This window comes from Oncorhynchus gorbuscha, linkage group LG21 (assembly GCF_021184085.1).
Source record: "Oncorhynchus gorbuscha isolate QuinsamMale2020 ecotype Even-year linkage group LG21, OgorEven_v1.0, whole genome shotgun sequence".
NCBI classification, from domain to species: Eukaryota; Metazoa; Chordata; class Actinopteri; order Salmoniformes; family Salmonidae; genus Oncorhynchus; species Oncorhynchus gorbuscha.
Window position 1 is genome coordinate 39,937,085 of NC_060193.1, and position 26,038 is coordinate 39,963,122.

The window sequence follows — 26,038 nt, forward strand, 5'->3', positions numbered from 1 at the left end:
ACGTGATATCACAAGATGGCGACTTCGTTATAGAATATAGATACGGTGTTTATTGGGATCAATTATATTAGCTATTTGCATGCATATGCAACCGGATAGATTACATATTGGCTTTATCCTCACTGTAGATAAATGCATGTTTGCATCTACGCCTGTTCCCATTCCTTAGGTTTGTTTATTTTTGTCATGAAGTCGGCGGTACTACTAGCGGTGACTCACAGTGTGAGCAAACGCGTTAATTTAAGTGGCCAACGCTATCTAGCCTGGACTGGCTCTGTTATTGTAGTATAATTAGTATAAACACTTTACAGTTTTCAACATTTTTCCTAGTTGCTGAATGTTTTCTCGCAAAATAATATTTATTCACTGTATTCCCCTTATCAGCTTTCTAACGGCGGTGGAAATAGTCATATTGCGCATCAGTTATCGCACCAAGAATGGCTCTAAATGTCTTTGGTAAGTTAACTAACGTTAGCAAGCTAACTGTTCCTTTCTGTCAGTTTGATACCTCGCTAGTTCCAATACCACCTCTAACGCCAGCTTCCTAGTAATGCATGTGACAGATATGCAAATGTTTTGCTATAGAAATGTGATCTGTGTTTGTCCATCTAGCCAGCATTCTTTTTGGCCTTGTCAGGAGGCCTGTAGAGTTTTTTTCGCACGGTATAGAAACACCGTATTTTGCGTCATCAGATTTGTAGATACGATGTTCGATAGCTAACGCTAGCTAACTAACAGTTTATTTAAGTTTATATAAGTCATTGTCAACGTTCATGTATTATAGCGTTTTAAGCCATGTTAAAACCCCTTCATCACCAAAGGGTATCACAAGAATTTTCATGAGGTGGAATAGTAGACTACAGTCTATTGCCTTTTTTTGCATTAAACAAAGGACATTGACATATCTGTAACTTTTGAACTAGGAGAGGGAGAGAAAATACATACAGAACGGTTAGGGGGCTGGAAATTACGTGCATTTCAAGTTTAAGATCGAGCTAACTTCCAGGCTGTGGGGGATGAGACTGGAAGCCCTGCTTTGGGACAGATATCCAGTGTATTCTGTCAGAACACACATGCCATAGTCCTTTCATGGTGTGATTGAAAGCACAGTCTGCAGTCCTATGTAGTGCAATAGCTATTTGAGGGTCAGAACATCCTTGTAGTAGCCTAAATGAAATCTTTGTCAGTATTAAGTAGTAGCTCTTTTTAAAGCTATCCTACATAATGGTGTCGACCCAAACTGCATGTGCTACGGTAGTGGTATGGTTTAGTATAGAACAGTGGTATTTTTTTTTGTAAGGATATGTTGCTACGAGTGGAGACAGAGCGACCATACCAACCATGGCGGATGTGTGAAAAGTAAAGTCCTCATAAAACAATTTGGCTTGGCACCATAATGTTTTAATGTATTGATGAACTTACTTCTCAAGTACAATAAGCCTAAGCTAATAACAATGTTAGATGTATTCTGAATTTGCATAAAATGCTAATTTTCCCACAGCATTAGTTTGGTATTGTTGATTAGGCTAGTTACATTTACATTACATTTAAGTCATTTAGCAGACGCTCTTATCCAGAGCGACTTACAAATTGGTGCATTCACCTTATGACATCCAGTGGAACAGTCACTTTACATTTACATTTACATTTAAGTCATTTAGCAGACGCTCTTATCCAGAGCGACTTACAAATTGGTGCATTCACCTTATGACATCCAGTGGAACAGTCACTTTACAATAGTGCATCTAAATCTTAAGGGGGGGGGTGAGAGGGATTACTTATCCTATCCTAGGTATTCCTTAAAGAGGTGGGGTTTCGGGTGTCTCCGGAAGGTGGTGATTGACTCCGCTGTCCTGGCGTCGTGAGGGAGTTTGTTCCACCATTGGGGGGCCAGAGCAGCGAACAGTTTTGACTGGGCTGAGCGGGAGCTGTACTTCCTCAGTGGTAGGGAGGCGAGCAGGCCAGAGGTGGATGAACACAGTGCCCTTGTTTGGGTGTAGGGCCTGATCAGAGCCTGGAGGTACTGAGGTGCCGTTCCCCTCACAGCTCCGTAGGCAAGCACCATGGTCTTGTAGCGGATGCGAGCTTCAACTGGAAGCCAGTGGAGAGAACGGAGGAGCGGGGTGACGTGAGAGAACTTGGGAAGGTTGAACACCAGACGGGCTGCGGCGTTCTGGATGAGTTGAAGGGGTTTAATGGCACAGGCAGGGAGCCCAGCCAACAGTGAGTTGCAGTAATCCAGACGGGAGATGACAAGTGCCTGGATTAGGACCTGCGCCGCTTCCTGTGTGAGGCAGGGTCGTACTCTGCGGATGTTGTAGAGCATGAACCTACAGGAACGGGCCACCGCCTTGATGTTGGTTGAGAACGACAGGGTGTTGTCCAGGATCACGCCAAGGTTCTTGGCGCTCTGGGAGGAGGACACAATGGAGTTGTCAACCGTGATGGCGAGATCATGGAACGGGCAGTCCTTCCCCGGGAGGAAGAGCAGCTCCGTCTTGCCGAGGTTCAGCTTGAGGTGGTGATCCGTCATCCACACTGATATGTCTGCCAGACATGCAGAGATGCGATTCGCCACCTGGTCATCAGAAGGGGGAAAGGAGAAGATTAATTGTGTGTCGTCTGCATAGCAATGATAGGAGAGACCATGTGAGGTTATGACAGAGCCAAGTGACTTGGTGTATAGCGAGAATAGGAGAGGGCCAAGAACAGAGCCCTGGGGGACACCAGTGGTGAGGGCGCGTGGTGAGGAGACAGATTCTCGCCACGCCACCTGTAGGAGCGACCTGTCAGGTAGGATGCAATCCAAGCGTGGGCCGCGCCGGAGATGCCCAACTCGGAGAGGGTGGAGAGGAGGATCTGATGGTTCACAGTATCGAAGGCAGCCGATAGATCTAGAACAGGGGTGTCAAACATACGGCCCGCGGGCCGGAACCGGCCCCCAAGGAGGTTCGATCAGGCCCGCAGGATAATTTGAAAGTGGAAAAAATGCATAAAAGACATGGAATTAATATTTTTAATTCGCTGCAATTCATGGATTATCCGCTAAGGGGCGCACTCTTTCCATCAGAGTAGAAGACAAGCCGCATCACTGAGACAGACTGAAAACAGCAGACGGTATCAATGCGCCATCTGCTGCTTGTTACGACGTTGTTAATACCTTGGTCTCTACCTCTCCGCTACACCCTCATTAGCCAAAATGTCGTTATCCAAACGGAGAAAAGTAGATAAGGAGTGTAGAATTTTCAAAGAAAAATGGACCACGTCCTATTTATTTACAGAGATGCACGGAAAACCTTTGTGCTTGGTGTGTTTGCAACAAGTTTCGGTATTGAAGGAATATAATATTCGACGCCACTACGAGACTCATCACAGCGAAAAATATGACGGCTTGCAAGGACAACTGAGAAGAGATAAGATTAACGAATTGCTGGCGGGTCTGGGATCAGTAGCAATGCATATTTGTGAATGATAAAAGTAAATTGCACATTTGTCTAAGGAAATATGAGGTGTTTCATGAAATGTTTTGTAAAAGGATAGTTCATTAAATTTCAATATTTTCCTAATGTTCTTGTGCTTCTTTACACCAAAACAAAGGAAAGACATGATATTTTGGTTATTTATAGCAGAGTATGGTATAATTTTAATGGTCCGGCCCACTTGACATCTCCCTAGGCCGTATGTGGCCCACGATGCGAAATGAGTTTGACACCCCTGATCTAGAAGGATGAGAGCAGAGGAGAGAGAGTTAGCTTTAGCAGTGCGGAGCGCCTCCGTGATACAGAGGAGAGCAGTCTCAGTTGAATGACTAGTCTTGAAACCTGACTGATTTGGATCAAGAAGGTCATTCAGAGAGAGATAGCGGGAGAGCTGGCCAAGGACGGCACGTTCAAGAGTTTTGGAGAGAAAAGAAAGAAGGGATACTGGTCTGTAGTTGTTGACATCGGAGGGATCGAGTGTAGAAGGGGTGCAACTCTCGCTCTCTTGAAGACGGAAGGGACGTAGCCAGCGGTCAGGGATGAGTTGATGAGCGAGGTGAGGTAAGGGAGAAGGTCTCCGGAAATGGTCTGGAGAAGAGAGGAGGGGATAGGGTCAAGCGGGCACGTTGTTGTAGTTGTAGTTGCATAGTATCTTGCGTCTAGCCTAAAATGAGTGACCCTATATTATGCTTCAAGGCAATTCAGATGTGCTGAAGGCCCTCTAATGTAATCATTTGTTTGGGTTCAAAAATATCTTGTCTGTTACTGAATCTGTAGAAAATCTAATTTGTCAGGGTGGCTTAATCAACACAGTTTAAGAGTAGTGTGTTAGAATGACCACCTGGAGGCACTGTCAATCAAGGAAACAAAGATTTTTGATAGTGTGTCAACGTTAAAGTTTTTTAAGACTTGAAATTATGTTCTTCTTTCCTCAGACCATGATGAATACAGGCCGCCAGTGTGGAAATCTTACCGTGAGTATAAATGTATTCTAAAGATGAAAATATTGTAGGGAGCAATGTAATCATGTTTTACTGACTGTGTTCTGTTTTTGCACAAGTGTATCAGCTCCAGCAGGAGGCACCACATCCACGGCGACTGACCTGCACCTCTGAGGTAATTGACTTGCTTTCAATAATTGACTTGCTTTCAAAGAGAATAACAGATCTATAACTCACATTTCTATGTGAATTTGTTCGGGTCACCAAAAAGTTACATCTTACAGCTTTAGATGCTAAATATGTTGGGTGAATTTTGGCCCATTCCTCCTGACAGAGCTGGTGTAACTGAATGAGCTTTGTAGGCCTCCTTGCTCGCAAACACTTTTTCAGTTCTGCCCATACATTTTCTATAGGATTGAGGTCAGGGCTTTGTGTTTGCCACTCCAATACCGTGACTTTGTTGTCCTTAAGCCATTTTGCCACAACTTTGGAAATATGCTTGGGGTCATTGTCCATTTGGAAGAAACCATTTATTTGCAACCAAGCTTTTAACTTCCTGACTGATGTCCTGAGATGTTGCTTCAAAATATCCACATCATTTTCCACCTCATGATGCCATCTATTTTGTGAAATGCACCAGTCCCTCCTGCAGCAAAGCACCCCCACAACATGATGCTGCCACCCCCATGCTTCACGGTTGGGATGGTGTTCTTCAGCTTCCAAGCCTCACCCTTTTTCCTCCAAACATAACGATGGTCATTATGGCCAAACAGTTCTATTTTTGTTTCATCATTCCAGAGGACATTTCTCCAAAAAGTACAATCTCTGTCCCCATGTGCAGTTGCAAACCGTAGTCTTGCTTTTTTATGGAGGTTTTGGAGCAGTGGCTTCTTCCTTGCTGAGTGGCCTTTCAGGTTATGTCGATATAGTACTGTGGACATGGATATTTTTGTATCTGTGTCCTCCAGCATCTTCACAAGGTCCTTTGCTGTTGTTCTGGGATTGATTTGCACTTTTCTCACCAAAGTACGCTCATCTCTAGGAGACAGAACGCGTTTCCTTCCTGAGCGGTATGACGGCTGCGTGGTCCCATGGTGTTTATACTTGTGTACAATTGTTTGCACAGATGAACGTGGTACCTTCAGGCGTTTGGAAATTGCTCCCAAGGATGAACCAGACTTGTGGAGGACTACAATTTTTTTTCTGAGGTCTTGGCTGATTTCTTTTGATTTTCCCATGATGTCAAGCAAAGAGGCACCGAGTCTGAAGGTAGGCCTTGAAATACATCCACAGGTACACTTCCAATTGACTCAAATTAGGTCAATTAGCCTGTCAAAGGCTTCTAAAGCCATGACATCCTTTTCTGGAATTTTCCAAGCTGTTTAAAGGCACAGTCAACTTAAGTGTATGTAAACTTCTGACCCACTGGAATTGTGATATAGTGAAATAATCAGTCCGTAAACAATTGTTGGAAAAATTACTTGTGTCATGCACAAAGTAGATGTTCTAGCCGACTTGCCAAAACTATAGTTTGCTAACAAGAAATTTGTGGAGTGGTTGAACAAGTTTTAATGACTCCAACCTAAGTGTATGTAAACGTCAGACTTCAACTATATATATATATACACACACACACACACACACACACACACACACACACACACACACACACACACACACACACACACACACACACACACACACACACACACACACACACACACACACACACACACACACACACACACACACACACACACACACACACACACACACACACACACAGTGAGGGGGATAAGTATTTGATCCCCTGCTGATTTACTGATTCCTATTCGTAGGTTTGATTGGAACAGTGAGAGACAGAATAACAACAAAAAAATCCAGAAAAACGCATGTCAAAAATGTTGGAAATTGATTTGCATTTTAATGAGGGAAATAAGTATTTGACCCCTCTGCAAAACATGACTTAGTACTTGTTGGCAAAACCCTTGTTGGCAATCACAGAGGTCAGACGTTTCTTGCAGTTGGCCACCAGGTTTGCACACATCTCAGGAGGGATTTTGTCCCACTCCTCTGTGCAGATCTTCTCCAAGTCATTAAGGTTTCGAGGCTGATGTTTGGCAACTCAAACCTTCAGCTCCCTCCACAGATCTTCTATGGGATTAAGGTCTGGAGACTGGCTTTGCCACTCCAGGACTGTGCTTCTTCTTGTGCCACTCCTTTGTTTCCTTGGCCGTGTGTTTTGGTTTATTGTCATGCTGGAATACCTATCGACGACCCATTTTCAATGCCCTGGCTGAGGGAAGGAGGTTCTCACCCAAGATTTGACGGTACATGGCCCCGTCCATTGTCCCTTTGATGCAGTGAAGTTGTCCTGTCCCCTTAGCAGAAAAACACCCCCAAAGCATAATGTTTCCACCTCCATGTTTGACAGTGGGGATGGTCTTCTTGGCGTCATAGGCATCATTCCTCTTCCTCCAAACACGTTGAGTTGATGTCAAAGAGCTCCATTTTGGTCTCATCTGACCACAACACTTTCACCCAGTTGTCCTTTGAATCATTCAGATGTTCATTGGCAAACTTCAGACGGGCATGTATATGTGCTTTCTTGAGCAGGGGGACCTTGCGGCAGGATTTCAGTCCTTCACGGTGTAGTGTGTTACCAATAGTTTTGGTGACTATGGTCCCAGCTGCCTTGAGATCATTGACAAGATCCTCCTGTGTCGTTCTGGGCTGATTCCTCACCGTTCTCATGATCATTGCAACTCCACGAGGTGAGATCTTGCATGGAGCCCCAGGCCGAGGGAGATTGACAGTTCATTTGTGTTCCAACTGTTGTCACCTTCTCACCAAGCTGCTTGGCAATGGTCTTGTAGCCCATTCCAGCCTTGTGTAGGTCTACAATCTTGTCCCTGACATCCTTAGAGAGCTCTTTGGTCTTGGCCATGGTGGAGAGTTTGGAATCTGATTGATTGCTGCTGTGGACAGGTGTATTTTATACAGGTAACAAACTGAGATTAGGAGCACTCCCTTTAAGAGTTTGCTCCTAATCTCAGCTCGTTACCTGTATAAAAGACACCTGGGAGCCAGAAATCTTTCTGATTGAGAGGGGGTCAAATACTTATTTCCCTCATTAAAATGCAAATCAATTTATAACATTTTTGATATGTGTTTTTTTAATGTTATTCTGTCTCTCGCTGTTCAAATAAACCTACCATTAAAATTATAGACTGATAATTTCTTTGTCAGTGGGAAAATGTACAATATCAGCAGGAGATCAAATACTTTTTTCCATATATATATATATATATATATATATATATATATATATATATATATATATATATATATTCAACTGGCTAAGAAGTGAAATTAATATTTCTGTGGGGTCTCAACGTTCCTATGGGAATGTGACAACACTAACAGTGTGGTCAACGCCACAGAGAATCCAGTGCAGTTGTCCAGGCCTATACTACCCGAAATATCTACTAGAAATTCACATCAAAATGTATTACTGTATTACTTGTGTTGCAGTTAGGGTTGGGAGGTATTCCTATTTTCAGAACATTTCTGTACAATACCAAGATATACGGTTTTACCGAACGTGCACACAAGGGGCGGCATGCATGCATATATATATTATATATACAGTGGGGCAAAAAAATATTTAGTCAGCCAACAATTGTGCAAGTTCTCCCACTTAAAAAGATGAGAGGCCTGTAATTTTCATCATAGGTACACTTCAACTTTGACAGACAAAATGAGAGAAAAAAATCCAGAAAACACATTGTAGGATTTTTAATGAATTTATTTGCAAATTATGGTGGAAAATAGGTATTTGGTCACCTACAAACAAGTAAGATTTCTGGCTCTCACAGACCTGTAACTTCTTCTTTAAGAGGCTCCTCTGTCCTCCACTCGTTACCTGTATTAATGGCACCTGTTTGAACTTGTTATCAGTATAAAAGACACCTGTCCACAACCTCAAACAGTCACACTCCAAACTCCACTATGGCCAAGACTAAAGAGCTGTCAAAGGACACCAGAAACAAAATGGTAGACCTGCACCAGGCTGGGAAGACTGAATCTGCAATAGGTAAGCAGCTTGGTTTGAAGAAATCAACTGTGGGAGCAATTATTAGGAAATGGAAGATATGCAAGACCACTGATAATCTCCCTCGATCTGGAGCTCCACGCACGATCTCACCCCGTGGGGTCAAAATGATCACAAGAACGGTGAGCAAAAATACCAGAACCACACGGGGGGACCTAGTGAATGACCTGCAGAGAGCTGGGACCAAAGAAACAAAGCCTACCATCAGTAACACACTACGCCACCAGGGACTCAAATCCTGCAATGCCAGACGTGTCTCCCTGCTTAAGCCAGTACATGTCCAGGCCCTTCTGAAGTTTGCTAGAGAGCATTTGGATGATCCAGAAGATTGGGAGAATGTCATATGGTCAGATGAAACCAAAATATAACTTTTTGGTGGTAACTGAACTTGTTGTGTTTGGAGGACAAAGAATGCTGAGTTGTATACCATACCTACTGTGAAGCATGGGGGTGGTAACATCATGCTTTGGGGCTGTTTTTCTGCAAAGGGACCAGGACGACTGATCCGTGTAAAGGTAAGAATGAATGGGGCCATGTATTGTGAGATTTTGAGTGAAAACCTCCTTCCATCAGCAAGGGCATTGAAGATGAAACGTGGCTGTGTCTTTCCGCATGACAATGATCCCAAACACACCGCCTGGGCAATGAAGGAGTGGCTTCGTAAGATCCTTCAAGGTCCTGGAGTGGCCTAGCCAGTCTCCAGATCTCAACCCCATAGAAAATCTGTGGAGGGAGTTGAAAGTCCGTGTTGCCCAGCAACAGCCCCAAAACATCACTGCTCTAGAGGAGATCTGCATGGAGGAATGGGCCAAAATACCAGCAACCGTGTGTGAACCTTGTGAAGACTTACAGAAAACGTTTGACCTCTGTCATTGCCAACAAAGGGTATACAACAAAGTATTGAGAAACTTTTGTTATTGACCAAATACTTATTTTCCACCATAATTGCACAATTGGTGGCTGACTATTTTTGCCCCACTGTATATATATATATATATATACATACATACATACATATGCCACCATTTCACTTCATAGCCAGTTGAATATATATATGCCACCATTTCACTTCATAGCCAGTTGAATATATTAAAGAAAAGGCTGTCAAGAGTGTAATAAGGGATGCAAAAAAAATCTCACGGAGTATTATTACATTCCGGCTTGGCCAGCCCCTTGATGGACACCTGTGCATGCTAGCATTGTCTCTGACCATGGTGCTTATCCAGTGACCTTCCTCTGAAACACCTAGATGGTGGGCATTAGATCCTATTTTAAGTTTTCTATATGTCTTTACAGTAGTCAAGTCGCGTAGCATACGGTTGATAATTTTTTATTTTATCTTCCATGATGTTGAGTTGTGTCCTACGGAAGGCATCCCAGTGTTATAGCTGATGCAAGTAAAGTACTATTGCGGTGACTTAGTTCTCCTCTGGTTAACCTTCCAACCTTCACAATCCGAAAACCAGAAGTCTATTTTTCTTGATTTACTTATCAATGGAATATTCTATTTGCTTTTAGGTGGATAACCGGCCCAAATACTATGGGAGAGAGTAAGTTGGATTATTTCAATGTAGAATTTATATACAAAACTAGTCATTGCTGTAGTTTTATTAAAATCCAGTCTGCATCTGTATTTCCAATGTTCTTTCTTCTCCCCAGGTACCATGGGATGATCTCCAGAGAGGAGGCTGACCAGCTGCTGAGTGTGGCAGAGGGGAGTTACCTCATCAGAGAGAGCCAGAGGCAGCCTGGGACCTACACACTGGCCCTACGGTTAGGCACACGCACACCATTTCTACAGATAGATTTTCCAAACAGTGTGATGCATGACTTCTTTTGATTAGTTTAGATTTTTTTGTAGTTACACCCCTTTCCCCCCCCCCCAATTTTGATATTTACAATTGGTAGTTAGTCTTGTTCCATCGCTTCAACTCCTCTACGGACTCGGGAGAGTTGAAGGTCGAGAGCAATGCGTCCTCCGAAACACGATCCTACCAAGCCGCACTGCTTCTTCACTCACTGCTGGCTTAACCCGGAAGCCAGCCACACCAATGTGTCTGAGGAAGAAACACCTTTCAGCTGGTGACCTCAACATCTAAGCCATTTGTTGGGAGTGGTTCTACTAAGCTAACATATGGAATTGCTTTAAGATGATCATTTATCTTCTTGATTTTGAATTTTAAGAACCCTTTAGGTACGCATATATACATATATACTAAAGTATGTGGACACCCCTTCAAATTAGTGGATTAGGCTATTTCCGCCTCACCCGTTGCTGGCAGGTGTATAAAATCGAACACACAGCCATGCAATCTCCTTAGAAAAACATTGGCAGTAGAAAGGCCTTACTTAAGAGCTCAGTCACTTTTACATGGCACCGTCATAGGATGATATGAATCAACAGGAAAATAAACATTGAATGATGTAGAGTTTTCTAGTACAGAATGTTCTAAAAAGTGTGTGTGTTCTTTATCTTGAAAGTTCAAATGTAATTCCATTGGGGGAACATAGGTTGTATGAGCAGCATGGATCAGCTTCTCTCAGCTGTCAAGTGCTGTATTGCCTATGCACTGGGGCCTGACTAAATGTAATTATTTATCCAGATCATTTTCCTTGAAGCTGCTGTGAAGTAAATGTGGATTTCTTGTATTTATTGAGGTCAGCCAAGTTGTGCTTCTAGTGTCAATCTGCCACTCTGTGCATTGCTTCGCTTATGTGTTTGCCTCTGCAACAGAGGAGTATACCTTCCTCTGTCGCTGATGTCGTTAGCGTGGTAAATCTAATGCACAGTGTATTCCCAGGTCTGGGCTCTGTCCTTGAAGCCAGTGAGAGGGCTGCCAAGTGTTTATTTTTTTCATAATCCCCCAGTCTGAGGCTTCCCTCAAACCCTTTCTGTCCCATATCTCATTTGGTCTCGTTAAAGCAGATCGGCAGAGGTGATGAATGTTTTTGGCTCTGATTTTGTGTTTTTAAAACTAGGCCAGCGTTTGAAATTCTCATGTGAAAATTCATTGTTTTCCAAACAAGCAATGAGGTTTTGAAATGCAAATAAACTGCATTTCTTCCTAATTCTTCGCTATAATTGCTTTCTATAACTATAATCACCTTTGTAAGGATGGCTGGAAAATGGTTGTCCAACAATGGGCATCCTTGGATCTGAATTTGGAAGGGTTAAGTAATAAACTTTGCATCTGGTTAGTATTGGAGTAAGGATTCTTAGCTAGTTAGTTTAGGATGTCTCCTGAGTTATTTGTGCTGGTTTGTGTTTTTCTTTTCACACAGGAACACTTTGTTCTCTTCGCCAACTATCTCCCTTTATTTCTCATTGACAGATGAGGTTGAAATATTGGTCTCTTGCATCTACCCAATGATGAAGAATTCCTTGCATTCTTCTGGCTCATGTTGTGCACAGTGATTGGATTTGCTGTCCGTACAGAGTGTAATGGTTGGCGCTTTTGCAGCATGCACATCTGAGAGGCCTTTTTCCTGTGAGATGAGGAATTTTGTTAGCATTCACTATACACTTAATGTATTGATCAGCTCTAATAAAGGCCACCATTATTTATAACCACTATGTGCAGGGAAGAAATGATTTGATCTAGCAGTCATTACTGGATATAAAAAGCTTTTTTAGCATGATTTAATTTGGTTTTCCACTGATCCAGGGTACGAGGAAGGAGAGGCAGGCAAAGTAAAAAAAAAAATGCTTTTAAGGTCGGCTCTTCATCCTAGGATTCCCCCCCACTTGAGACGATGTAAAAACACTCTCCTACCCATAGAAACCTTCCCTTTTCCTCTTTCCCCCCTATATCCTGAACCCAGCTTTGGAAATCAAACCAGGAACTTCCGCCTCTACCGTGATGGGAAACACTTTGTTGGGGAGAAGCGCTTTGAGTCCATCCACGACCTTGTGACAGATGGGCTGATCACGCTCTACATCGAGACCAAGGCAGCAGAGTACATCGCTAAGATGACCATCAACCCAATCTATGAGCACATTGGCTACACAACACTCAACAAGGAGCCCACGCTGAAGAAACACTTGCCTGTGTGCCAGGAGGTTCCTGATGGGCCTGCGCCACAGGGAGAGCTGGGTGACGAGGAGAAAGGGGTAAGGAACACTCTCACTGTCCTAAAAATGTCAGCCTTTTACTGTACTGGAAAAGGAAACAAATGGAGCAGATGCTGAAATGAATGCAATGTTAAAACCAGGCAGAAGTGAATGTTTTCCATGTCAAGAAATTCCAGCTCTACTATTCTAATGTGCAGAAAGTTGGTAGCACTGCTCTTGTTGCTCACCAAAAGAAGATAGCCAGAATTTTTTTAGATGCATCCTGAGATCAGTTTTTAACACTTCATGCTATTGAACGGAACTTTGTCGTTTTGTGATTCATGGAACCTGGATTTGCTGGCGTGTGGTTGTGTACAGTGCGTTCTGAAAGTATTCAGACCCCTTGACTTTTTCCACATTTTGTTACTTTACAGCCTTATTCTAAAATTGCTTAAATAATTTTTTCCCCTCATCAATCTACACACAATACCACAATATGAAAATGTAAAAACAGGTTTTTATTTATTTATTTGCAAATGTGTTAATATTTTTAAAAACATACCTTTTTACATAAGTATTCAGACACTTTGCTATGAGACTCAAAATTGAGCTCAGGTGCATCTTGTTTCCATTCATCATCCTTGATGTTTCTACAGCTTGATTAGAGTCTGCCTGTGGTAAATTCTATTGATTGGACATGATTTGGAAAGGCACTTCTGTCTATATAAGGTCCCACAGTTCACCGTGCATGTCAGAGCAAAAACCAAGCCATGAGTTTGAAGGACTTCTCCGTCGAGCTCCAAGAAAGGATTGTGTCAAGGCACAGATCTGGGGAAGGATACCAAAAAGTGTCTGCAGCATTGAAGGTCCCCAAAAACACAGTGGCCTCCATTATTCTTGAATTGAAGAAGTTTGGAACGACCAAGATTCTTCCTAGAGCTGTCTGGCTGGCCAAACTAAGCAACCAGGGGAGAAGGGCCTCTGTAGAGATGGGATAACCTTCCAGAAAGATAACCACCTCAGTAAAAGGAACATGACAGCCCGCTCAGAGTTTGCCAAAAGGCACCTAAAGGATGAAACCAAGATTGAATTATTTGGCCTGAATGCCAAACATCACATCTGGAGGAAACCAGGCACCAACCCTACGGTGAAGCATGGTGGCGGCAGCATCATGCTGTGGGGATGTTTTTCAGCGGCAGGTAGTGGGAGACTAGTCGGGATCAAGGGAAAGATGAACGGAGGGGAACACAGAGATCATTTATGAAGAGGGCTCAGGGCCTCCGACTGGGGCAAAGGTTCACCTTCCAACAGGTCAATGACGCTTAGCACCCAGCCAAGACGGCACATGAGTGGCTTCAGGACAAGTCTCTGAATGTCCTTGAGTGGCCTACCCAGAGCCTGGACTTGATCAAAGATCTCTGGAGAGACCTGGAAATAGCTGTGCAGCGACGCTCCCCATCCAACCTGACAGAGCTTGAGAGGCTCTGCAGAGAAGAATGAGAGTAACTCCACAAATACAGGTGTGCCAAGCTTGTAACGTCACACCCAAGAAGACTTGAGGCTGTAATCGCTGCCAAAGGTGCTTCAACAAAGTAAAGGGTCTGAATACTTATGAAAATGTTATAAAAAAAAAAGTTTATTTTATGCATTTGCAAAAATGTCTTAACCTGTTTTTGCTTTGTCATTATGTGGTATTTTGTGTAGATTGATGAGGGGGGGAAAACATGATTGAATCAATTTTATAATACGGTTGTAATGTGGAAAAAGTCAAGGGGTCTGAATACTTTCTGAATGCACTGCATTTAACAAGTAATGTGTACTATAATTTTTGTAAATAGCTGTTTTGAAAACATGCAGATCCTATATATATATATTTTTTTACTCTGGAAGTTACAACCATGTAGGACTAAGTTGTCTGAAAGTGAAATCAATTGCACCATATCCTAACATTTTGGGAATTGTAATGATTTTTTATTTCCTTCTGTATGTGGTAGATGTGTTTTTATGAGCATTAATCTGAAAGCTAGTCTCTCAACCCTGGAGCTACAGTGACATTGAGCTGTATTGTAGGATTGAGCTCTCTCTCCCTCTGCCTGTGGGGTAATAGGAATATACTATAGCACTGTTGATAAAGCTGAGCCTGTTCTTTTCTCTGATTGGCTTATTCTCAATGTGACATTTAAATCCATCAGTGACTACCCAATGCTCCACCTGCTTTCACTCGCTCGCTCTCTCTCTTGCTTACCCCCCCATGGCTGTCTTCACTCTGGGTTTTGTCTGTGCACCAGTGACCGTATCAGTGTCGACATGGAGAGGATAAACTTAGCAACACACCTCATCTGCATCGACGCACACAGTCAAGCCAGATCTTTTGAGGAGGAATCTCGTTTAGACACCCTGATCAGCACAGGATTAAGGACACAATTCTGTGGCACTGTAATTTTAAAGGAATAATCTTAACTACTTTTTTTTTCTTTTTTTTCCCCCTTTAAGATCTTTGGATTCTTAGTGGATTTTACCTACTGCTTTTGTTGGGTTGTTTTGGTTTAGCTGATGCGTTGATTTTAACGATACAAGCATCGGTGCTGACGACAGGCTTGCGCTGAGCTGCTCCAAGTTGATCTCTGTGAGCTTTGTCAGTCTTCCACATAGGCATCACATTAGCTGTTCTGAGAACTGGGGGAATTTCCCTTTTATTACCCACCCATCATACCATCCAGGGAGTTGTCCATAGTCAGGGAAGGGAAGAAGTCTCTGGTAAACGAGGTTAAGAAGGATGGGCGTGCAGAAGGACATTATGGCCACAGCCCTGGGTGTGAGGATGGGGTCAGGGACCCAGAAGCCCTTGCCACCTTCTGGCAACCTCTCAAACTGTTTGCCTATTCACAGCTCACCTCACTGGTCCGCCGAGCCACCCTGAAGGACAACGACCACGCGACCAAGTATGAGAAAGTCCACAATTTCAAGGTAAGACCTGAACCTGCCTGCTCAGCGCTTCTTACTTTTCCTCTTCTGCTCTTTCTTTTTCACTGCCTTTATGGTTGTTATATCACATTTGGGGTTGTTTGATTGGCATATTTTACATTTTTGGAATGACAGGGTGGAGAGAATTGCCTGTTTGTAAAAGATAAAAATCTATATTCTGATCGGCTTCTGACTAGTGAGCAGCATTTTGAGTAGTCATGAAGGAGGTGGGATTGTAGTAGTCCTCAGCAACTGATAGTGTAGTCTGACTGGCTACCGGACCTGTCGTGGGTAGCTCATATAAACTGGGAGAGGGAGACAGAATCTGCCAGAACACAGTACTTAATCCCATTCTGTCCAGCCAGACGCTTAGGAACCCTCCAGCTGCATCTTGCCAACCACACCTCTTACCAGCCAAACATAGCAACCATCTTGTCCTAAAATAATCTCAGCCAGATATAATTTTACTGGAACATGTGAAAATAATACATTTTGTTTTGTGAGATTCTTTTTAATAACCAGACTGCTATAACACCAATCATTTAGGTTTTCTCATTTTGTTGTTTGTCTTGTCATTTACACAAGATGCCTATCGTCCACGTTCCCATTCCCAAAATAACAATCTAAAACAAGGGGCCTGAGTCCACCATGCTTTTCACAGATAAATGTTGAGCATTTCTGATTGGTCTAGCCATTACCTGGCAGAACTAGGCATTTGTTTGATGTAGTCCCTTTTTAGATATGTGATAATCCTGGCATTGTCAACCATGACACACACACACACACACACACACACACACACACACACACACACACACACACACACACACACACACACACACACACACACACACACACACACACACACACACACACACACACACACACACACACTCCCACCACCACCACTCTCCAACCCCCATTAAGGCCTGCCAGTCTGATTTCTAGTGCTGCTTATCTCTCAGGGATAATTCCCAATTGGCTCCTTCCATGTGCGCAGGCTGTGGAGATCCAGACTAGTATGTCCATCTATCCTTCCATCCAGTAAAAAAAGTGACCATGTTTTCCATCCTCTCTTCCTCGCCCTTGCAGGTGCACACCTTCCGGGGACCCCACTGGTGTGAATATTGTGCCAACTTCATGTGGGGCCTCATCGCTCAGGGAGTTAAATGTGCAGGTAAAGGGAGGGTGAGAAGCAAACCGTGGTCTCTGCTTTGTGTTTTGTCTTTTAACACAGCTAGTTTGAACCAGGTTTCGAGGAGATGTCATATACAGCACCATACCAGTGTCTACAGGGCGTTCGTAAATTCAATCTGGTAATCTACTTGAGTTCAGAGCACTCTGGTTTGAGAGTGTCAGAGCAAAGAATAATTGATGAATTTAAGAAAGACAAGTAGTGCCTGTTGATATGACAGGTGCCAGTAAATATTGGCTTAAAAAAACGAATTGAAATGTTGCCATTAAGTTAGTCACTAACCCTCTTGATAACATGAAAATAGACTAACCAGCTCAGCAAAGGTGAGTAAAATTAGTCAGTGAGCTGTTCTCTCATTTTTGTCTTTAAAGTAGCTAGTCAATGTTAGCCAGTTAGCTTGACTGCCGTTATTAGACTTTTTTTTAAATTTAACCATTATTTTAGGGAAAACATTTGAAAACCTACAGTGCTTTTGGAAAGTATTCAGACCCCTTGACTTTTTCCACATTTTATTACGTTACAGTCTTATTCTAAAATGGATTAAATTGTTTACCCCATAATGTCAAAGAAAAAAATGGTTATTAGAAATGTTTGCAAATGTATTAAATCAAAAACTGACATTTAAATAAGGGTAGGCAACAATACATCTGCCACGCTGATCCTCAACACAGGGGCCCCTTGGGTGCGTGCTTAGTCCCCTCCTGTACTCCCTGTTCGCCCACGACTGCGTGGCCAAACACGACTCCAACACCATTTAATTTTGTTGACGACACAACAGTGGTAGGCCTGATTTACTGTCAACAATGAGACTGCCTATAGGGATGAGGTCCGTGACCTGGCCGTGTGGTGCCAGGACAACAACCTCTCTCTTAATGTGAGCGAGACCACGGATCTGATCATGGATTACAGGAAAAGGCGGGCCGAACAGGCCCCCGTGAACATCGTAGTGGAGTGGGTCGAGAGTTTCAAGTTCCTTGGACCACTATCATGGTCCAAACACACCAAGACAGTTGTGAAGAGTGCACGACAACACCTTTTCCCCATCAGGAGACTGAAAGTATTTGGCATAGGTCCCCAGATTCTCAAAAAGTTCTACAGCTGCACCATCGAAGCATCCTGACCCGGTTACATCACCGCTCGGCATCTGTCCGAGGCCCAGTACATCACTGGGGCCAAGCTTCCTGCCATCCAGGACCTCTACCAGGCAGTGTCAGAGGAAGCCCCTAAAAATTGTCACTCCAGCCACCCTGTTCTCTCTGCTACTGCACGGCAAACGATACTGGAGTGCCAAGTCTAGGTCCAAGAGGCTTCTAAACAGCTTCTATACCCCCAAGCCAGAAGACTCCTGAACATCTAATCAAATGGCTTCCCAGACTATTTGCTTTGCCCATCTCCCCCTCTTTTACACTGCTGCTACTCTCTGTTATCATCTATGCATAGTCACTTTAGTACCGGTGCCCTTGCACATCGACTCTGTACCTTTACCCCCCTGTATATAGTCTCGCTATTGTTATTTTACTGCTGCTCTTTAATTACTTCTGACTTTTATTTCTTATTCTTATCCTTATTTTTTAAAAACTGCGTTGTTGGTTAGGGACTCGTAAGTAAGCTTGTTGTGTTCGGCGCATGTGACTAATACAATTTGATTTGCTCTATTTTTCAATGCCATTTTATGGGCAAATTGATCAGAGATCGCCACTGCAGACCTTAAGAAATGATGTGCATGATAGAGTGGGTTCTTACTATTGTATTTTTCTATTGATTTGAAGTCGTTGTCGAACTAATATGTAATTGCTTTTTGCTCTTGTAGTACAGGGCTCCCTTGCAAACGAGGCTGGTCTCAATTGGACCCCCTGCCTAAATAAAGGTTACATATAACATACACAATTCAGCTCCAATTGGAAAAGCAATCAGATTGGCATAACATTGAGGATGCGTTTATGCGTTGTAACAGAAGAATAGTTTAGTGCTGCCTGCCATTTTAAATTGTGATAAGGACACTTTATTTAGGCAGGACTACCCTGCCTAAATAAAGGTTCAATTAAATGATACAGTATCATTGCTAATCTCTTTTTCTGCCCAGATTGCGGTTTGAATGTCCACAAACAGTGTTCCAAAATGGTGCCAAACGACTGTAAGCCTGACCTCAAACATGTCAAGAAAGTATACAGTTGTGACCTTACGACCCTGGTAAAAGCCCACCATTCCAAGCGACCCATGGTGGTGGACATGTGCATACAAGAGATTGAGTCTAGAGGTGAGCGGTAGAAAATGACCAACTTGTGATGTTTTGTTTTGTTGCTATAGGGTTGTTATGGTTTCAGACATCCTCCAGTAACAATGTTCACATTTCCTGACAAGTAATGGAGAGGTATGAATTTGCACTGGTGTTAGTTTGATAAATGTAAAGCTGTTTAATTTTGTCATTGTCTTTCTCTCCCGTTCTCTAACTGTAGGTGTTCAGTCTGAGGGCCTGTACAGAATCTCAGGCTTCAGTGACCTGATTGAAGATGTGAAGCTGGCTTTTGACAGAGGCAGGGCCCTTTTTCCTTTGCCACTGTATCGCATTCTGCTTTCTGGGTGGGGCAGTCAGTGGGTATCAATTGGACTTAGGCCAAGGACTATTGTTGATATTGCTGCAAGATTGCGGGGACTAGGTTGGACAAAAACTGATTTAATTGGTAATGGCAGTTATCAAGTAAGGCCAATCGAGTGCCAACTGCGTTTATAATCTCTAGACCGGCTGCAAAGCCACAAAACAATAGAATTCTAAGTTCTCTTTTTGGATGCGTGCAACCGTTGTGGTATCTTTTAATTAACTGCCCCGTCTATAGATAGGTTTAAAAATTCTCCCTCTTGTCTCCCAATAGATGGTGAAAAGGCGGACATTTCTGTGAATGTGTATGAAGACATCAATATAATCACTGGCGCACTGAAACTGTACTTCAGGGATTTACCTATTCCTCTTATCACGTATGAAGCCTACCCAAGGTTCATGGAGGCAGCAAGTTAGTCCTTAACTTTAGCCTTTTTAATGAATATTTGTATTTGGACTTTTATTGGGTGTGTGTTATGGTTCCTATCCTGCAGACACTGACTGTGTGTCCATTTTTTTTGTATTCTAGAGATTACAGATCCAGACAAGCGGTTAGAGGCCCATCATGAAGCTCTGAAGCTGCTGCCACCTGCACACTGTGAATCACTGTGTTATCTCATGGCCCACTTAAAGAGGTGAGACCAGATATTGTAGTATATTATGGTAAAACAGGTGTACAGTGCCTAGTCATTGAGTAGAGACAATGATTACATTTACAGTCTATTAAAACTTAGGGATCGGCGTTGCAAATCATGCGGTGCCTTGTGTCAAGATCGCAAATTCTTGTAAATATAACTGCACTGTCAAGTTACAGTAGCTATTACTGTGAAAAAATATCATGCTATTGTTTGAGTCCCTAACAACCAAACACTTTTTTTTTCACCGCGATAGGTTTCATAAATTCACCGCTGAAGGTGAAATGTTTACTTACATTCTGAAATCTTGCTCTGATTTATCATCCAAAGGGTACCAGAGATAACATGAAGTGTCGTTTTGTTAGATAAAATCCTTTTTCATATCTTAGCATACACGATCGATTTTGTATTTCCGCTTGGTTCAATTTTCAAAGAACAGAATCTGTGAAAATCTAACCCTAAATATTGTTTCAACCAGTCAAATCACATTCGTATGTATTCCTCTAAGATCCTAGAACGTAACCAGACCTCACTATATCATTAGGGTTGTAGTATATTCTATAGGACACCAAATTTGGTCAGAGAGCGACGCCTTCATGGCAAGCCGACGACGCGGGCGGTCTTCACTCGATCAACTTTGTCAAATAAGCACAATCGGGATCAAACAAAGCTAGCTAGATAGCCAATGAGCTGGGCTTTACGGGAGTATCCGGAAACCCTGTATCTGTCGCAAAATGCAGCTGCTAACCTTGTGCGATAGCATGCCTTTTACTTTTGGTGGAAGCACCTTTTGACAGCCATTAGGATGTTTAAAATAGTTTTGGCTACAATTAAAAATGTATATTTGTAATTCTCACACCACTTTGCAATGAGCTGGAGGCAGTATGCGTTTTTAAAACATATACTATAGCTAATTAATTGTTTGAAACCTGAGCATTTTACTACATAGTATGAGGCATGTTTTTACCTTGTTTCAACATAGCCAAGGCAAAATCTCACCATATCAGGAGGCAATTTATTTTATACAGACATTGAAACTAGTAGCTTATTTCTCATTCTATTTTTATTTAATTCAAATTCAATCATGAAGTGAGGAAAGACACATCAGGTGTTGGTACCAATGCCGTTTGTCTTGGCAATTAGGTTTAAAAAAAACAGGCAAACAGCCTAAAAACTCTCTGCACCCCTCTTCCCGGCCGCTAAAGGTCTGAAGCGTCTGTGCATGTGCTGGGTTCTCTACTTTGCACAGTCTCTGATCTACTCGTTGAGCTGCCCAGAGAACATGCCACCCGGGCGAATGATACTTGTTTAATAAAGTTAGATCAAAGCTGAATCAATGTCTACAATATCACATAATGATAGCATTAATGATAGTACAGTATGTTATACTGTAAGACAAATAACATCACCTCATTTCTTATGAGATTTTCAGATGATTGTGCGAATGGTCACGTTTTTCTCATGCGGCCAAAACTCTGCAGCGCTTGCCAAAGAATCACATGCACGATGTGATTCGGATCTACAGTTCTGGGGAAAAGGGATCCATGGGGGTGGGATCCGCAGCCTCTGCCTTATTTTAATGACAAAATCAAATGCCCGTCTGCCAATGGCGGTTCTAGTGTTAAAATGTGTAAATGCTTGTGAAGCAGCTTATTGTGTGACTTAAGGAAAATCTTAGAGGACAAATACTTATGCAATCAAGACGGGCCTTTTTGTAAGTTATTATTATTAATTGTAGAGTTCATATTTTTTTACTTGGAATTATATGTTAACAATAGCCAATAATTGGTTTGATGGTAGAAAACTAATTTGGACCTGAACGAGCATGTCAATGGCATCCAAAGGGGTTATTTCAGTTGTTGTTGCTGTTTCTCTCTCCTTGCCCTGTGACCCTTTCCTGTTCCTCTTTTAAAGGGTAATCCAAAATGAGAAAGACAACCTGATGAATGCAGAAAACCTTGGCATTGTTTTTGGGCCCACCCTCATGCGGGCCCCAGACCTGGATGCGATGACGGCGCTCAATGACATCCGCTATCAGAGACAGGTGGTGGAGACGCTTATAAAGAACGAAGACATTCTGTTCTGAAAGGCGATTGATTAACAATGAAGGAATCTTAAATCATGAATAAGCGATGTACTCATCATTTAGAAAGGAGGAAGTGACAATGTTTTTAATGTTTTCCCTTTGTAAAACTAAGACTTGAATAATAATGCACCATTGTACATTCTCTTCCACTCCCAGTGAGCCCTGTCTGAAGAGATGTCTGTTGGGTTTGAATCCCGTACCTTAGACTTACTTGTCTTTTGCATGTTCACCCCCCCATTTGTGTCGGGGGTAATTGATGTAACACACATTCCTTTGGATAGTTATTATGCGTTTTTGTTTTCAGATATTGTGTTACACCAAAGGGAGAGAGGACTCAACTTTATCTCTGACTTTATAGTGTCTTTGACAGCATGGGCAGTGCCATTGATGCTACAACCCATAGGAATCCCCATCCAGTTGGCTACTTTTAATACTTTGAAATGGCAGAGGCATGGTGGATGCCCTCAATGGCAATGTCCATGCCAAAATGGGTTATATCCATGATGAGTCCTCTCTCTATGGGTCACAATCACTCACATTAACTGCTCTCTCTGATCTTGTAGATGTGGCTCATTTGTTTCATGATGGGTTTATTCTTCCTGTGAATCACTAATGTACCTGGATGTAACATACAATACTATCGGTTAAAAACCTTGTTTATTTTGTTTAATATTGTATGTTCTTTTACGTTCATTTAAAATAAATGCAATGGCATATTTATATAATTTTAGCCAGTAGTTCTAAAAGTAGCCTAGCACTCACATGCCATAACGGGTGCCTTAAATGTATTATGTTATATTAGCGGTGTGTCCCATGTACATCTGCACTTCATTTATATTTATAATGGCGTGCCACACTATTGGCACTCACTGCCCCTATTGTCAGAGTATCCAATGTGCCCAAGTGATCAAGCCTCCCACTTTTACCTTGCAGCGTCATTGTATGTGATTGTGCCTTTCAACGGTCCTATCAACATTGTCCACCCGCTTTGATTGTTTGAAGTATCCCTTTATTCCTTGGTCAGACTATGGCACAACACTTTTCTAGTTTAAAAAGTATAAATGGTACCAAGTAGCTCAATGGATGCAAAGTTGAGTCAATCTGGTTTAATTTGAACCTAACTAACCAGTTTTATTACAATGGGATGCCCATCCACAGTGGATGGCCCATTTATCAGGAAATGAAGTATGCTAAGCCTGTGACAAGGTCTGAGAGAGGGTTTCGTGCAAGCAGGATCAGCCATGTATCCCAATTTTGCAGAATCTTTGTCCCCATGTGCAGTTGCAAACCGTAGTCTGGCTTTTTTTATGGCGGTTGGCATATTCCTTGCTGATCGGCCTTTCAGGTTATGTCAATTATAGGACTCGTTTTACTGTGGATATAGATACTTTTGTACCCATTTCCTCCAGCATCTTCACAAGGTCCTTTGCTGCTGTTCTGGGAATGATTTGCAATTTTCACACCAAAGTACGTTCATCTCTCGGAGATAGAACAAGTCTCCTTCCTGAGTGGTATAATGGCTGCGTGGTCCCATGGTGTTTATACTTCTGTACTATTGTTTGCAGAGATGAACGTGGTACCTTCAGGCGTTTGGAAATTGCTCCCAAGGATGAACCAGACTTATTTTCTGAGGTCTTGGCTGATTTATTTTGATTTTCCCCTGATGTCAAGCAAAGAGGCACTGAGTTTGAAGGTAGGCCTTGAAATACATCCACAGGTACACTTCCAATTGACTTCCAATTATGTCAAATAGCCTATCAAATCAAGTGTATTTATATAGCCCTTCGTACATCAGCTGATATCTCAAAGTGCTGTACAGACACCGAGCCTAAAACCCGAAACAGCAAGCAATGCAGGTATAGCAGCACGGTGGCTAGGAAAAACTCCCTAGAAAGGCCAAAACCTAGGAAGAAACATAGAGGAACCAGGCTATGAGGGGTGGCCAGTCCTTTTCTGACTGCCGGGTGGAGATAACAGAACATGGCCAAGGTGTTCAAATGTTCATAAATGACCAGCATGATCATAATAATAATAATAATCAAATAATAATAATCACAGTAGTTGTCGAGTGTGCAGCAAGTCAGCACCTCAGGAGTAAAATGTCAGTTGGCTTTTCATAGCCAATCATTAAGAGTATCTCTACCACTCCTGCTGTCTCTAGAGTTAAAAACAGTTGAAACTGGGGCAGCAGCACGGCCAGGTGAACTGGGGACAGCAAGGAGTCATCATACCAGGTAGTCTTGAGGCATGGTCCTAGGGCTCAGGTCCTCTGAGAGAAAGAAAGAGAATTAGAGAGAGCATACTTAAATTCACACAGGACACCGGATAAGACAGGAGAAGTACTCCAGATATAACAGACTGACCCTAGCCCCTGACAAATACTGTAGCATAAATACTGGAGGCTGAGACAGGAGGGGTCAGGAGACACTGGCCCCATCCGATGATACCCCCGGACAGGGCCAAACAGGAAGGATATAACCCCACCCACTTTGCCAAAGCACAGCCCCCACACCACTAGAGGGATATCTTCAACCACCACCAGGCCGAGTATAGCCCACAAAGATCTCCGCCACGGCGCAACCCAGACAGGAATATCACATCAGTGACTCAACCCAGGGCCAGACTACACTCAATGATATGACCCACTGAAGAGTAACTTCTAAGTGGCCAACTTTGACACTTAAAACAGGGGACCTTGCAAGCTTAGCTCTGGAACCAAATAAGATCGATTGCGTTTTTCCAAGATGCAGAGAAAGATTGATTAATTAATCTATTTACTGATATTGGATAACTGCACTGAGTATTTTTTCTTATGGGACACAAGTATAGTCCTCTGCATACAAAAGCCATTGACAAGAGCAGGCTGATTTATGTAAAAAAAAAACATTTAGGGTTGGGGTGACCGAAGAAAGGCATGTGTGACTGCTTGTATCTCTGTCTTGGGCTGTGGATAAGATGGCAGTTAGCTTGTCTTGTAAAGGGACCTTTAAAGAGGAAAACGTCCAGGCAAAATGTATCTCTTTGCTCATGGATTAAGGGTAGTGGTAATGAATTTAGTGCAGCCTTGTATCTGAGATATGCTGTGCCAAGGATGATTCGCCAAACGTGGTTTTGGTTGTGCTCAAGTTGGTCAGAATGCCTGAGTTTAGGAGTCTGCTAGGACCGGCAGGGGAAGTGGGCCCGGTTCCTTACCTGGGCGGAGTATGCCCAGAATTCACTTCGTCACTCCTCCACTGGGCTGTCACCCTTCCAGTGCGTCCCGGGGTACCAACCGGTCCTGGCTCCATGGACCCCGAGCCAGAAGCTCCTGCAGAGGAGGTTTGGAACACTGCCCAGGTGAGGCTCCCGTGTTTCATCCTGGTGATTGCGTCTGCCTTCCACCAGGAACCTCCCCCTCTGCCTGACCTACCGGAAGCTGAGCCCCCGGTTTGTGGGGCCATGCAAATTCCTCCAGAGGATCAATGAAATAACGTACAAATTACAGCTCCCCACTAGAACTACCTTATCTCACCCTCTTTTCATGTTACCATCATCAGCATGGGGGTTTCTGGTCTCCTGGCTTATGCCATCTCCCACGACACCCCTCCACCTCCCCTGGACATCGAAGGAAGCCCGTCAGATGACGTCAGATCCCTCCTGGACTGCCAACGTCATGGGGGTCAGTTCCAGTATCTGGTGGACTGGGAGGGGTATGGTCCAGAGGAGTGCTGTTGGCTTCCAGTGGATGACATTCTAGATCCCAACATCATCTGAGATTTCCACCTTTGCCTACCGTCCCGCTCCTCGCTTTCGGGGCCGTCCTCCTGTGGCTGGAGCCGCGCGTCGGTGGGGGTTCTATCACGTCTACTCCCGCTCTGGCGCTCGACGTTGCCGGTCTACTAACCACCAGTCCTGGCAAACTATCATTACTCACACCTAGCACCCATCATTACGTACACCTGCACCTCATTAGGCACACTTGGACTTCATCACTTCCA

At 43.1% G+C, this 26,038-nt stretch overlaps 1 protein-coding gene across 2 annotated transcripts; it reads left to right on the forward strand.

Moving 5' to 3' along the window:
- LOC124008422 (N-chimaerin-like) lies at positions 1-22,783 on the forward strand. 2 transcript variants are annotated; one of them, XM_046319687.1, is made up of 14 exons: positions 1-222; positions 385-456; positions 4,415-4,453; positions 4,540-4,595; positions 10,053-10,084; positions 10,194-10,307; positions 12,357-12,645; positions 15,475-15,552; positions 16,642-16,726; positions 18,828-19,001; positions 19,201-19,278; positions 19,615-19,752; positions 19,870-19,975; positions 21,890-22,783. In XM_046319687.1, the coding sequence occupies exons 2-14, from the start codon at positions 438-440 to the stop codon at positions 22,059-22,061; spliced, it is 1,380 nt and encodes a 459-aa protein (XP_046175643.1). In that variant the 5' UTR covers positions 1-222; positions 385-437; the 3' UTR covers positions 22,062-22,783. The 2 variants fall into 2 exon arrangements, with proteins under 2 accessions (XP_046175643.1, XP_046175642.1); XM_046319686.1 differs by having other exon boundaries at positions 1-169.
- The last annotated feature ends 3,255 nt before the right edge of the window (positions 22,784-26,038 follow it).

Bases quoted from the DNA above. Each gene is read 5' to 3' on its own strand.
- LOC124008422 (XM_046319687.1), top strand. The intron at 4,596-10,052 runs GTAATTGACTTG...ATTTGCTTTTAG, and splicing joins GACTGACCTGCACCTCTGAG to GTGGATAACCGGCCCAAATA. The intron at 19,002-19,200 runs GTGAGCGGTAGA...CTCTAACTGTAG, and splicing joins ACAAGAGATTGAGTCTAGAG to GTGTTCAGTCTGAGGGCCTG.